This window comes from Gossypium arboreum, chromosome 9 (genome assembly GCF_025698485.1).
Source record: "Gossypium arboreum isolate Shixiya-1 chromosome 9, ASM2569848v2, whole genome shotgun sequence".
Classification (NCBI taxonomy): domain Eukaryota; kingdom Viridiplantae; phylum Streptophyta; class Magnoliopsida; order Malvales; family Malvaceae; genus Gossypium; species Gossypium arboreum.
This window is the reverse complement of record NC_069078.1, coordinates 48,959,887-48,973,030: the sequence shown is the minus strand read 5'-3', so window position 1 is coordinate 48,973,030 and position 13,144 is coordinate 48,959,887. Positions and strand designations below refer to the sequence as shown.

General features: G+C 33.4%; 2 protein-coding genes across 4 annotated transcripts; one reads left to right on the top strand and one right to left on the bottom strand.

The window, feature by feature from the left end:
- The first annotated feature begins 3,984 nt into the window (after positions 1–3,984).
- LOC108454801 (uncharacterized) lies at positions 3,985–8,097 on the top strand. 3 transcript variants are annotated; one of them, XR_001866776.2, is made up of 10 exons: positions 3,985–4,387; positions 5,330–5,425; positions 5,882–5,966; positions 6,343–6,464; positions 6,684–6,708; positions 6,788–6,871; positions 6,997–7,026; positions 7,474–7,579; positions 7,649–7,729; positions 7,820–8,097. XR_001866776.2 is itself a non-coding variant. In XM_017753379.2 (10 exons), the coding sequence occupies exons 1-9, from the start codon at positions 4,286–4,288 to the stop codon at positions 7,726–7,728; spliced, it is 714 nt and encodes a 237-aa protein (XP_017608868.1). In that variant the 5' UTR covers positions 3,987–4,285; the 3' UTR covers position 7,729; positions 7,820–8,097. The 3 variants fall into 3 exon arrangements, 2 of the variants coding, with proteins under 2 accessions (XP_017608869.1, XP_017608868.1); XM_017753379.2 differs by having other exon boundaries at positions 3,987–4,387; positions 7,665–7,729; XM_017753380.2 differs by lacking the exon at positions 6,684–6,708 and having other exon boundaries at positions 3,986–4,387; positions 6,788–6,851; positions 7,665–7,729.
- A 1,290-nt stretch (positions 8,098–9,387) lies between these two features.
- LOC108454350 (40S ribosomal protein S7-like) lies at positions 9,388–12,038 on the bottom strand. The gene is made up of 6 exons (XM_017752781.2): positions 11,895–12,038; positions 10,911–10,994; positions 10,742–10,815; positions 10,530–10,653; positions 9,948–10,130; positions 9,388–9,746 (listed from the first exon to the last, which is right to left on the bottom strand). The coding sequence occupies exons 2-6, from the start codon at positions 10,983–10,985 to the stop codon at positions 9,627–9,629; spliced, it is 576 nt and encodes a 191-aa protein (XP_017608270.1). The 5' UTR covers positions 10,986–10,994; positions 11,895–12,038; the 3' UTR covers positions 9,388–9,626.
- Between the last annotated feature and the right edge of the window lie 1,106 nt (positions 12,039–13,144).

The window sequence follows — 13,144 nt, the reverse complement described above, 5'->3', positions numbered from 1 at the left end:
CCTCTAAGTGGCCAAAATTTGTTGACGATGTTGCATGCCCTGATCTTCAATGATGGAGGTCTGGGAATTCTAAACTACCTTCAACAGCAAGATCAACAGTACGTATGTGAGGTGGGGGTTCGTACACCGTGAAACTCGAATCATCCCATCAAGCAATGTCTAAATCTTCACTACCAGAACCACCATATTCTGGTTTAGTAGGAATGGAATCTAGTTCTGAAATTATTGCAACTTCCGCACCATTCGGTCTAGACTCCTCTACTGGGTCATTATCAGTTTCAGACTCCTTTTTGTTCTCTTTATTCTCTTGTCCCCCTTCATTCTCTTCATTCTCCTCTCATTCATTATCAACCCCGGTCGCAAGTCCAGAGTTGGATGTGCTTTCATTGGTCAAGGTTATCAGGAGTAGATCAATCATTCTTGTCAATCTGATGTCAATCCCAAAATCACTTCTATTTGGCAGACTGAAGTAACTTTATGGTATACCTGTGTAAGGTTACCAGGGTTGAACATCAACGTGTTGAAGTTAAAATCAAAGGCACTAACAGAATACCATGCTAATGCCTCGTTGGCCCGGTGACCAAATACGTTCGACTATCCCCCAAAGTTGTAATCAAAGGGCGAAATCAATGAATGCCTCGCCATTGATGACAATTCTAGGGTGCCTTGGTAGGAGCTTTTTAGCAATGATGTGAATCCATCGCACAATCGTGTGGTTAGACTTTCTGCTTCTTGATCTAGCGAGGAATTTGGCAGACATTGTGTAATCGAGCTCGGGCCACCTTCGTCCTCTTCGAAGAAGTCAACATATAACTTTAGTACAACATTCCCACTAAAGCAATGAGATTCAATCATCGACTCCAGCTCATTGTCCCTTGTGATATCAAAAATGGCATATCTAACGGGGTTCAATGACGTTAGATATCTACATTTCAAGCTCAAGATTCTTCTCTGAATCCCCACTTTGAGCCTAATCCTTGTCCGAAACTCGTTTAATGTTATGCTCTAATTGAATGCCAGATCTTCATATTGGGCTGATACAAAAACAAGCCCAATTGCGATCTCACAAATTTGACCGCTGTAATGGATAACAACTCTGAATTGTTTACTCATCTTGAACCAAATAGTCTGTTGCACATGTTTAAAATCGAGAAAATAGTAAAAAGCATAGTTCTCATCACCAAATTAAAAGACCTACACATAATTTAACGAATTACCTTTGCTTGGACAACAACGTAGGTACAAAATTTAAGTTTTTCACGACAACTCTCTTCTCCTAATTCCAAGAATCCTTATGGAAACAATCTACTTGAAAGGTCGGTATGAAAACTCAATGGATTATTTTGAGTTTATTTTATAGATCTCATACCCCGTGACACATCAAACGATTCCAACAACACATGCCCCGGGCATCACGGGTTTTTGAGATATACAGTTAAAGTTAAAATTTGTGGGGGAGAAAATGCTTCCTTACAGCGGCATTTTTCAGCAAGGCAACAATGTATGAAATTTATCCCAAGAATCTTGGGTTGCAAGGGGCTCATAGAAAGAAACAATCAAGTTGGGTGGGGGTTGAAACGCTTAGAGAGAAAATGCCCCCAACTTGATTTCTTATGCCTCTGAGCCCTTACAACCCAAGATTCCTAGGATAAATTTCATGCATTGCAACCTGGGATTCCTGGGATAAATTGAAAATTTTTCCTTTTTACCCCGCCCCATCCCCTATATAAATGGTTGTTCTCATCCCCTACTCCAACATATATTAGCCATCTTTAAATTGTTTTCTTTTTCTTTTTCTTTTATGTTGAAATTTTTGGGTTTGAAATTTATTTCTCTCTAGCTTTTAAGTAGTCATAGTCATAGTTATAAGTTGTGTTTGGGTTTACAGTGATGTCATGGAGCTCAGTAACTTATAAATTTCACTTGTCGTGTAAGTATGGAGCCATCACCTAAGAAGTTGGGATCGCATTGCAACTCGAGGTCCAAGTTGATGGTGATTATACCATCTCAGGTTGAAGTGTAACTAAGGCTTCAAGTTTATAAAGGTTATTCTATTAAAGGATGGAACATAACTGGGGCCCTAATTGACAATGATTATGCAGGCACGAAAATGAGCTTCTTCTCGTCAGAGGAGCATGCTTTATAAAACCCATACGAAAATGTTTGGAAGAAAAACACAGGGTTGTAATACATCAAACTCGACCTAGACGTTATGGTCGAATCTGGAAGGCTACATTAATAAATTGAAACTTTAGTCATTTGTTTTCAAAATGTATCTTATTCTGAAACCAAAAATTGTAGATTTTACAAAAACTTGCCATAACTTTTTGGTAAGAGAATTTGTCATTCGTAAAATGTTTAGGTTAACCTTTGAAACGTATGCTTATAAAACTTGATTTTTATAAAATCATCACGCTTTAGTTACTTGCTTTGTAAAACACATAATCCGGATTAAAACTTTGCAGCAAAAAAAAATTCTTAGAGTTGTTTAACTTTCAACATCTCAAATGGCGCTTTCAAACACTGGCTCGAATGCCAACTATCACTGGGCTAGAACTTTAGTTTAGCAAACCACGCGACCTTAGGTAATTTCTTTATTTCAAATCTACCTAAGTTAGCTTAGCTCTCGAAAGATGAGAATTCTCCCAAAAATTCTCTAAGGCAACAAAAAGTACAGCGAAAGCAACTCGAAACGAAAGAGCAATGAGACAATTGAAAAGTCATAAGAAAGTGATGCACTCAAGATGCTTGAGTAAATGTTCTCAATATATTCTTTAACTCTGAAAGAATGAAGAATAATGGGATTCAATGGGATTAATAAAAATGAAAGAGGAGGCATCTATTTATAGTTGAGCTCGCCCAGATCCAACGGTACAAATTGAGTTGCATCAGCAGTCGAGATTAGAGCCTATCTACAATTAAAAGTCCTAAGGGATTTAAACTCTATACATCTTTATCCCTTGGGATTTACATTATTTACTCTAGTAACTCTAGTTTTACTCGAGTTTTTCACTGCGTCACCAAAATTTCAAGTAGATGGGCTTCTCCATGGGTTCCATGAATCAAGCCAGTCCAAGTGGGTCAAATGAGCCCCATTTAGTAAGTTGACCTCTATAGGATGTTCTGTGGGCAATGGTCACGAGCTTTGATCCGCAGCCCGTGACAATTGCATCAACCAAGACCACATCTATAAGGGTAAGACATAGGTCCCACATAATCACATTTTAGGCAAGGCCACTGTATAACATTCCTTTCTACTTAAGGGCAATTGTTATGCCAACACCTCACGAGCTCGCAGCACAGCACTTCAACCTCACGAGATACTTCACGAGCTAGGGTTGCCTACGAGAACAAAATCCTTTTGAGATCCTCCATCTCGCAAACCCACGGTAAGGTGAGCACCCACTATGGGTACCACACCTTTGACAGAGGCATTATACTTATCATTTGTATATCGTGTTTACTTATTGTCCTAACCTGACAACCCACACCTAAAAGAAATTGATGTTAATAAGTCAACTAAGCCTTAAGGAATACAATACCAATAAGAAAATGACATATGACACCTTGAGAAGGACCGATGGTTTCCTTTATAAGATTTCTAGGGCTAAAGAATCTCTCTCTCTCTCCTCTCTTTCTCAACCACTTGTCTTCCACCCTAGCACTCATAGGAAGCTCTACAAGTCTTTACCCACTCGTTAAATTATCATCAACCAAGGCAATCCCAATATCAACAAATCTAAAATTAAGATAACTAAAGTGACAAAATTTATAATAAAAAAAATAAAAATGGAAGTCTCCTCAAACTTGAATGATTATAACTTTTCAATCCTTTAACCTAAAAATTTCACTTTAGTGAGATATTTTTTAAAAAGATAAAATTATAAACATTTTATCCACCGGTAAGCAAAATGACCAAACAAAGAGTTCTTTCCGCAAAGTGAGTAAATAATAGTTTAAAAGAAAAATAAAACATAAAATTACAACTTTTTTGTAGGATCAATAGAATAAGTAACCGAATCGGAGGCTTTCTAGTTTTTACATATTCATTCTCAAGAGTGACCACCACACCATTAATAATTGCGTTGAAATGAATGAATCAAAATTTAAAAAACTTGGAAGCCAATTGCTGACAACTGTTGACCAAACATACCTTCTTTGAGAAGAGAAGATCAAAGCAACTCTCTCTCTCCATTTCTTTGCCTGAAAGGCTGAAACAACAAGATTCAAACTTAGGAAGTTGTTAGCAGTTGTTGGGTCATTCTCATTTCTGAGTAACGAAGAGATGGTGAAGCTCAATCCCAACTGGGAACTCAAAAACTGCTGTAACCATGAACAAGTTGTCTTTCTTGTCACTGTAGCTGTCTGCACTGTTGTTATACTTGCGGTACTCTCTACCCTTTTTCCAAATCTCTTGGGTTAATTTGCTCTACTTAAAAGTAGGAAACATTGGGTGATTTGAAGTAAAGTTGTTAGTGGTTTACTTAGTACATTACTAAAAGCAGATGGGTATTTATTTGTTGGTTGCATTTAATTTGAATGTTGGATTTGTTTAAAGCTAAGCCTGCTTCTGGTAATTGGAGTCAATGTGTCTGGGGTTCGTACTTCAATGCCTAAAACCCCTTCCCTATCCTTAGATTGCAGCATCCTTTGTACAAAAGGAAGGCTATAATTTAGGGTTAAGGGATTAGATTTCACTTTTTTTCTTTTTGGGGTTCAACGATTAGATTTCATTTAGGAAAAAGAACAAATTTCAAGAACAAAAATATATTGATTTTAATGTATGGTGCTTCTAACTTGGTAATTTAGATACAAAATATAGATTTCAGTTCATCCTGTTCCAACTTGTGCTAAAGCTGAGCCAATTTCAGATGTGAAATTGACTCATCGAACTTTATTGGTTTATGACAAAAGAGGGTTTATTGAACCTATATAAATTATCTTGTAATTATTTTTTACCTGAAATTCAGTCATGTGGAAAGACTTTTATACTCTGATTGCAAATTACTATTGTGCTGATTAGATGTCTTATTGAATGCTATTAGAATTTGGATTTGAATTTTTGGAAGTAGTGTATATTGAGTAGCAAACTATGAAATCTATGGATGTGTTAGATGTCTATTTAGTAACGAATTTGAAATTCTTAAAATATTTTTAGATTTAACAACTCTATATTCTTTTACTTTTCCAATATATATTATATTGAATCTCAACTAAATTGTCCATAATATATGTATTTCATTCTTACCATTTACATAATAAATAAAATCCAAATTTCCAATACCATGTTCCCAAAGGGAGCATTAAATTTTTTATTTGATCTTCGTAGCTGTGGAGGACGATACTATTGAGACCTTTCAAGCTTGTAACTGTATTCCTTCACGAGGCTAGCCATGCTATTGCTTGTAAACTCACATGTGGTCATGTAAGTATTTCTCTCTACTCCTACATGCCGTCTTGAGAATTTACTTTTAACATTTTTTTTTATGACTGTTAGATAAATGCTTTGGATGGCAATGTAGCACTATAATGACTCTAGAAGATTAGACAGAGATAAATTTGAATGAGGTAGAGGAAACATGACAAGACAAGCTAAGCTTTTTCTCATGTTTTCATATAATGGTTTGATTTAATAGGACAGCTAGTTCCTTTTAGCTTTCTGAAGACAGGATTAGTAAAATGATAATGGTAATATAACTCGTACGCGCTGCACTTAGGATCAGTGCTTAACAGATTATAGGTCCATCAGTTCCATTTCTAAGTGTAACCACAGTTCTATCTAAACTACTTATTTGGTGCATCTTGAAGTGCTTTATTGATAGCATAACCTTGAAGTGTCCTCTTCTATGTATAATCTAATTTCTAAGGAACTGATATCCAGGTGGAAGGGATCCAGGTTCATGCAGATGAAGGTGGAACAACTCAAACACGTGGTGGCATATACTGGCTAATATTGCCGGCTGGATGTACCTTCTTAATTCCTTTACTGCTTGCTTACACAACAGATACAGACCCACACCTTTATAAATGCATAATTAAGTTGAACTACAGCCTTTTGGTATTTTGCTTTGGTGAATTGTCTTACTCATCCATTTATTAACATGTTGGTGCATGCTGTTGTGCATGTAAATTTATTTAAAACCTTTGTGTTACGTTTGGTTGGAGTATTATTTTCTCTATTTGTTTTTGTCATTGGTTACCTATAAACTAATTGCAATTGGTAATTTTTAGCAACTCACATGACTTATTTATGGTAAAGAGGATGAAAACTTTTCGCTTATACTTCCCCACACAAGATTGCCTGTGTTGTTGTCAGAACTAATACTTCTTGTTATACTTCAGATCTCGGTTCATCATTCTGGGGAATGGTTTTGATTCTAGCATCAACAAATCTTTTGACTGCAAGAATTGCTGCAGGATGTTTTGTCGCAGCTCTACTTATTGTACTCTGTGTAGCTAAAAATGTAAGTATTCATGAACACCTAGAATGACCTTATCTTGGTAGGATTTTTTCTTCTTTTTAAATGTTTCGTTGGCAAATCAAAGGTGCTAGAATTCAAAGCTAAAGTTCAAGGGTTAAAAGGGAGCCAAAACCACATTCATACTGTTTATTGAGACATCCTTCACACTATTACTGTTTCATGTATGTATGGTTCTTTATTATCTTTATGTTGTTTTGGCAGTGGACTCTAAGGGGACTTTGTATTGGTATGTCTTTGGTAGCTTGAATAAATATGGCTTGATATACCATCTGAGTAATGTCAATCCCTATTGATTGAGATGTCAGGGTTTGTCCTTTTCCTTGGTGTTGTTTGGATTCTTCAAGAAACAACAAAGATTCGCATACTTCGGTATATTATTCTGTTCATTGGTAAATGAATCTCTTGTTCTCATTCTGAAGTTTCTTCTATTTCTTACGAACGTGACTACGATTCCCTTTTTTCTTTTACCCCCCATTTTAGTGTGATCAACAAATGTCCTATGCCTTTGATGCAGGTGTAATGAACAGCTTGTTTTCAGTGTATGGTAAGATTTTTGGAACAAGAAACACAGAATCTGATCGGTGAAATACTATGGAGGTCTTTGTACTAGGAGTTAGATTGCATTTTGTTTCCTTTATTCAGAAAAGGGGCAAATTAATTCTTGTACGGTAGATCAAAGAGCAAATTGGTTTTCTGTTATAAATTTCATCCATTTTTACTATTAAAAACCGATCATCTGATCTGACGTACCAAGTGTAACTGTTTGGTTATTTCGTAATAGATTTGGATGATACTTTTAATAATAAAGGACCAGTTTGTTCTTTGATCTAATGTACAGAGACTAGTATACCCATTTTTTTAGTAAATGAGATAAAATGCAATTTGACTTCTAGTATAGAGGGTCTTCATGGTACTTTTACCAATCTGATTTGATAATTTTAATCTGTTACATAATGTTCAGATTTCGTATGAAACATGGTTGCTGCTACAGATATATACGACGACCTCATATCTCGTAGAGTTCATTCTAGTGATGCCGAAAAATTCGCAGAAGTATGTCCTTGTCCTTGCAATGGGGTCGGATGGGGTGTGATCTGGTGAGAATATAATGAAATAAAATCTGAAAACATGCATGTATTTGTTGAAAATATTCACAAAAAGAAAAGTAATATGTGATGGCAGGGGGTTAATATCATTGGTGTTTCTTTGTGGTGCAATGTATATTGGACTTGTAATATTGTCTTGAGGTAAACTTTGCTTCCATAGTCTCTTTGATTTTCAACTCTCTGAATTCTGTAGGGACTAAAATTCTTTCTTTTTGTTTGTTTCTTGCACAGGAAGTAAGTGAAGAAACAAGGGCAAGTTTGGTTTTTCTTCGACAATTTGATCATCATTCAATGTTTTATTTACACACATATTAAAAGCTGACCTTCTCATCACACACACCTCAATTAATCATCCATTTTTATTCTTCTATATTTCCACCACAATTAAAATTTACAACTGCTGTGTGCACTCAAATGTCTCCAAGAGCCACTCATAACATGCTCTCATTTTCTCTTGGTATTATATTTGGAATCATGTTTATATATATCGTTTTTAAGACTTGCATTAATTGGAACAGTCATAGACTACCATTTTATTATAGCTTTCTAATATAACATAAGCTATGAAATACACCTTTTAATAAATTAATTTTCAATAATTTTACCTCATATTTTCGTAAAATTAGTTAATATATAAACAAGTCCTTAAACTAGTTTTATAGTTAAATAAGCTATTAACCTATGACTTTTAACCATATAAGCCTTTAATTTTAATGTTAAAAGTAAATATTTTTGAATTTTAGGCTCTTACCTTAATGCAATAGAAATTCTACATTTTAACATCAACATAAAATTTAAAAGACTAATCAATTTTGTTCTGAAAAGAGCAATTAATTGTGATAGGTATGGTATATAAGCACTTTCAAAAATATTATTTTATTTATTATTTAATAAGCTATTTTCATCAAATTCACATCAATGCTGAATGTAAATTAATTTAAAATTTTAAAATATTTTTATTTTAATATTAAAAGCAAGAGTTTTCATGAGTAAAAACAATAAGTTAGGGCTTTCTAACTACAAAAATAGTATAGTATGATAGTTTAAGGTTTTTTAGTATATTAACTTAAAATTATTTCTATTTGTAAGTAGAATAAAATTCATAAATTTTAATTAAAATGTTATTTCCTTTAATTTTTACATAAAAATCTATTAATTATATTTTATTCTTTAATCAATAGAATTAGTTTAATTAGCCTTTAATATCTATTTTATAATTCATGTTCAGATTTCAAATTGTTCCTCTCAAAATATTATTTCCAATATCAAGATAGGTATTTTCTTTTAAAAATACGGGTTATTTTATCATCACAACAAACACTTATTAATCACTATTAATAACTGTGGTAAAGTTTTGAAATAGACAAATCTGCGTCTTAGTTCAAAAGCCCAACCAGCTATCTTCGTAAATCGCAATGCCTTTATTTATATCATTGCAGATGAAAAAACTGTACTTTCCCTCGAGAGATCAAAGACCTCGAAGCCAATCTTCAAAGAACCTCAAAACCAGAGGATATGGCCTAGTTCTCCATTGAAATAAGTGATTTTTTAATTTTAAACGTTTTTATTATCGTCAAAAATTGTGATGAAAAAATGATTTTAAAATGTTTATTTTATAAAGTAAATAAATAAATTTAGATGATATTTAATATAATACATAAAATATTATAAAATTTAAATATAAAAATTCATATTATGATGCATGATATTTAAATAATTTAATCTAATAACATAATATAAAAAATCTAAAATTTTAATTAGTTAATATAAATAAATATTTTGAAAATTTTACTATAGCATTTGGATGAAAAAGCTTTCATCGGAATTTTTCATTGCTTTAAACAAGAGCATAAGAATTGAGAATAAAATTTGTCAAACAACAATAACCATTTTAAACTCAATCCCACACCATCGCAATGCATACCACAAACTAAATCATAAGAAGGAAATTAAATCCATATGACTTTGCTTACCAACTCTTAAAAATGTCAAAATTTTAACCAGAAATAAAGTTTCACAACACTTCAAAAAGTACTATCTATGCCTCCGTCACTGGGAACTCAAACACGACATCCTTTCCAGCAAGCTTCCGGTAAACTGCAGAAAACGTCTCAAGCTTGTACTCTGTGTTATTACGTTCCTTGGGGTCCAAATACACCTGCCCAAAGAGGGTGGCAGAGAATGAAAGAACATTAGCCTTTAAAAAGTTAAACCAAGATGACAGCCACTATGATTAAACAAAACCAATTGAAGTTGAGGACAGTATATTCACAACACCACAATTCTTTCACTCATAACATTTAGCAATCTAAAGCTAGAATTCGTGTTAGTTAACAATTACAGTGCACAAATGTCGTACCTTCATTATCTTTGATCCATCAATTCTATATCTAGTGCGCTTCCCAACAATCTCAGCAGGTAAGACAACATCTTCTAGCATTGCCTCATGTACAGCAGTCAATGTGCGGCTGCGTGGCCTCTGAACTGCAGAACCTTTCTTTGGAGGCCTTAATATCCTCCTGGTGGCAATAAGAATCACATCCTACAGTATATATAAACCAAATAAACACTTAAAATCAAGAACATGAGAATCAATTAAACCAATTGGAAGTAGTCATTATCAATAAGAACTAGAGATTTATGTTAAAGGTTAAGCCAGATGTAAAAGAATTCATGAACACATAAATCTATTAAGAGCACAATTAATCTATTATTTCTTGCAGAACAGCAATGTATCAGAGTAGAACGACCCAATGATGAAAGCATCTTATGCAACGTATATGAATTTAAAGTTTACTGTATTTTGTACTAAATGGTAATGCACTTAAAGAAATCGTAAATTTGAACACCTAAATAAATTCACATTCAGGCTGGTCTTACTCTAATTGTTTTCATTATACTGAAGGAAGCAATTTGAAAGAGTAGCTTGTCCTTCACTCACCTTGCCACTGAACTTCTTTTCAAGTTCCCTCACAAGCTTAACATGAACCTTGCGGAAAGCTTTCCTCAATCTATACGGGACATGGATAACAACAGCTTTCCGGCTCCCAGAAACATCAATTTGGCTGCATGTAAACAAATTTATATTTATAATATGACGGACAAATACACAAGAGAGCTAACAAGTAATGCATCCCAGTGAGCTATTCTTACACTGCTGAATTAATATAGAGATCTTTAAGGTCACTTTTCAGATCTTGATTGGTATTCTCCAAATCGAAGAATGCCTGCAACAGAAGTAAATGCACATGTAATGAAATCATAACCAGAGCACATTTGCAGGAACTTTTCAAGTGAAGAAAACATAAGAACATTATAAAACCTGCGCAATAGACTCCTCAAATTCTGTTGGTTCAGCATCCTTATCTTTGTGGATCTTCTTCCTTGATGTATACATCTTTGAAATCTGCATAGATGGATAGATAAAAAGTTGAAAGGAATTTGAGGAATTTCAAACAAGTTCAATACAAATCAGATTGACCAGAAATTCGATCAAATATTATCCATAGGCAAAATTTCACTTGATATTAAAAAAGCTAAGATCCAGCTCTCAGTTTTTTTACCCAATTTATGATGAGCAGGACCATGATACCACTTTCAGAAGCAATAACAAGTTGGATGCTTTATAAAGTTCTCATTATGCCAAAGTTCAACTTGGAATGCTCTATACCGACTTGGCAACTTATACTAGAACATCATAGTTAACCAATTACTCGGGCAACTCATCAGTTCTATACTACATTATCAGTAAACTGACATTAATTTTGCTGATTGTAAGTGATTGTTAATTGATTCCCATAGTAAGTTACATGACAAAAATTTGAGCACACACAAAGTTTAGGATTTTTCACACATTTTATCTCAAAAAGACAACATAGAATTACAAATGTCAAAAACCAAAAAACAAGATTCAAACAAAACTATTAGCTCAGAAAGTAATATATATACATACATAAATATATCGACACACTAACAGATAGAGAACCCTAAAGCACATTATTGAAATCCTAGAAACAGAATTGAATTACTAAAAGTAAATAGCCGAATCAGAATCAAAACAGCATTTATTTCCATCTGCATTTTTCCAGCATATAAACAAGCCACAGAAAAGTAGCATATCTTGCAAAAATCAGAGTAACAAAAAGTCAAAAAAGAAGTTCTGTCACTCTGGTTTTATGAGAAAACGGAATATGAAAATAATAAATAAAGAAATAACAAAGACATATATCATCATTCTCACTCCTTTAAAGCATTTTGCGCATTTTCTAGGAAACCAAACAGGTGATTGGAATATGAAAAGAGGTACCTGAAAGAGAAGCCAAAGATGGAAGAGATGAGAGACACCAAAGTGAAAAAGGAGGCTCTGTTTTAACTCTCCACCGTGAATAAGAAACCCTAGCGTTTCAGTGGAAGGCTACGATTTTTCTTCTACACTTGGACGGCTGTGATTCAGTTTGGTTTACATTCGGGCCGGGATTTACATGGTCTGACTTATATGGGCCTTTATATATGGATTTGAGTTGTAATGATTCTTTCATTAAGGGTCTGTTTGTTTGCCAGTAAAATATTTTTCGGAAAATGATTTCTGAAAAAAGATTTACTTTTCTGGAAAATGATTTACTGAAAATATTTTCTGGCGTTTGGATGAAACTGTGTAAAATATTTTCTGTTGTTTGGCAGATTTCCTGAAAATATTTTCCGTAAAAGTTATTTTTACATATATTAATAAATTTATATACATATTAATAAATTTTATATTTTAAATTATTTTTACATATATTGCAATGATTTATTTATAAATAAATAAATTAAATTAAATATATAATAATACTCAATTATTAAGCTACAATATTAACCTTCATAAATTGAAAACAACTAAAGTCGATAAATTATTTGTAATTATGTTAAAAAATAAAAACAAGGATTGAATAATTATAAATTAGCTTCCAAACCACAATTAATACTAGAAATTAATAATATTATCCAAATGCATAATTAGTAGTACACCACATAATAACAACATTGTCCAAGTGCATAACTAAATATTACACCACATAAAAGTATCAATATCTTCAACCTTGAGAAAATTTTTGAAGCCAAATTTTTTTATGCTTTTTATTTTTAACTAAAAAAGCTTTGGCCTCGGATTCATGACTCACTAGATAATCAAACACAGAACACAAGAAGTCATCATGAAATCCTTCTTCCTCCATTGACATCACTTGTTCGTAAAGCTGTGGTGTCTTATCCGCAGTAAATTGTTCCAAAGCATTAGCAATTTTGCCAAGTTGTTCACCCACAAATTTAACTTGTTCATCAACGACACTTTCTTGAACATTTTTCTTTTACGTTTGGATGTGCCGATGAAGATACATTTGTTCTTACCTCTTCATCCTCTTCATTGTAGCAATCTAGAGGCAATCAATCTTGGTTACCATCATCCAAATCTATGTCAGCAAATGTTCTGGCAAAACTCCCTATTGCCATATCTTTGCCAACAACCAAAGCCATTTCATCATAATGATCAATGCTTTTATTCAAAAATGGTTCATACTT

Excerpts from the sequence above, each read along its gene's own strand:
- LOC108454801 (XM_017753379.2), top strand. The coding sequence starts at position 4,286 with ATGGTGAAGCTCAATCCCAACTGGGAACTCAAAAACTGCTGTAACCAT. Across the intron at positions 5,426-5,881 it reads GTAAACTCACATGTGGTCAT|GTGGAAGGGATCCAGGTTCA; the intron begins GTAAGTATTTCT and ends ACTGATATCCAG. Across the intron at positions 6,465-6,683 it reads TACTCTGTGTAGCTAAAAAT|TGGACTCTAAGGGGACTTTG; the intron begins GTAAGTATTCAT and ends TTGTTTTGGCAG.
- LOC108454350 (XM_017752781.2), bottom strand. The coding sequence starts at position 10,985 with ATGTATACATCAAGGAAGAAGATCCACAAAGATAAGGATGCTGAACCA. Across the intron at positions 10,131-10,529 it reads AAAAGAAGTTCAGTGGCAAG|GATGTGATTCTTATTGCCAC; the intron begins GTGAGTGAAGGA and ends TATATACTGTAG. Across the intron at positions 9,747-9,947 it reads ATGGATCAAAGATAATGAAG|GTGTATTTGGACCCCAAGGA; the intron begins GTACGACATTTG and ends CTCTTTGGGCAG.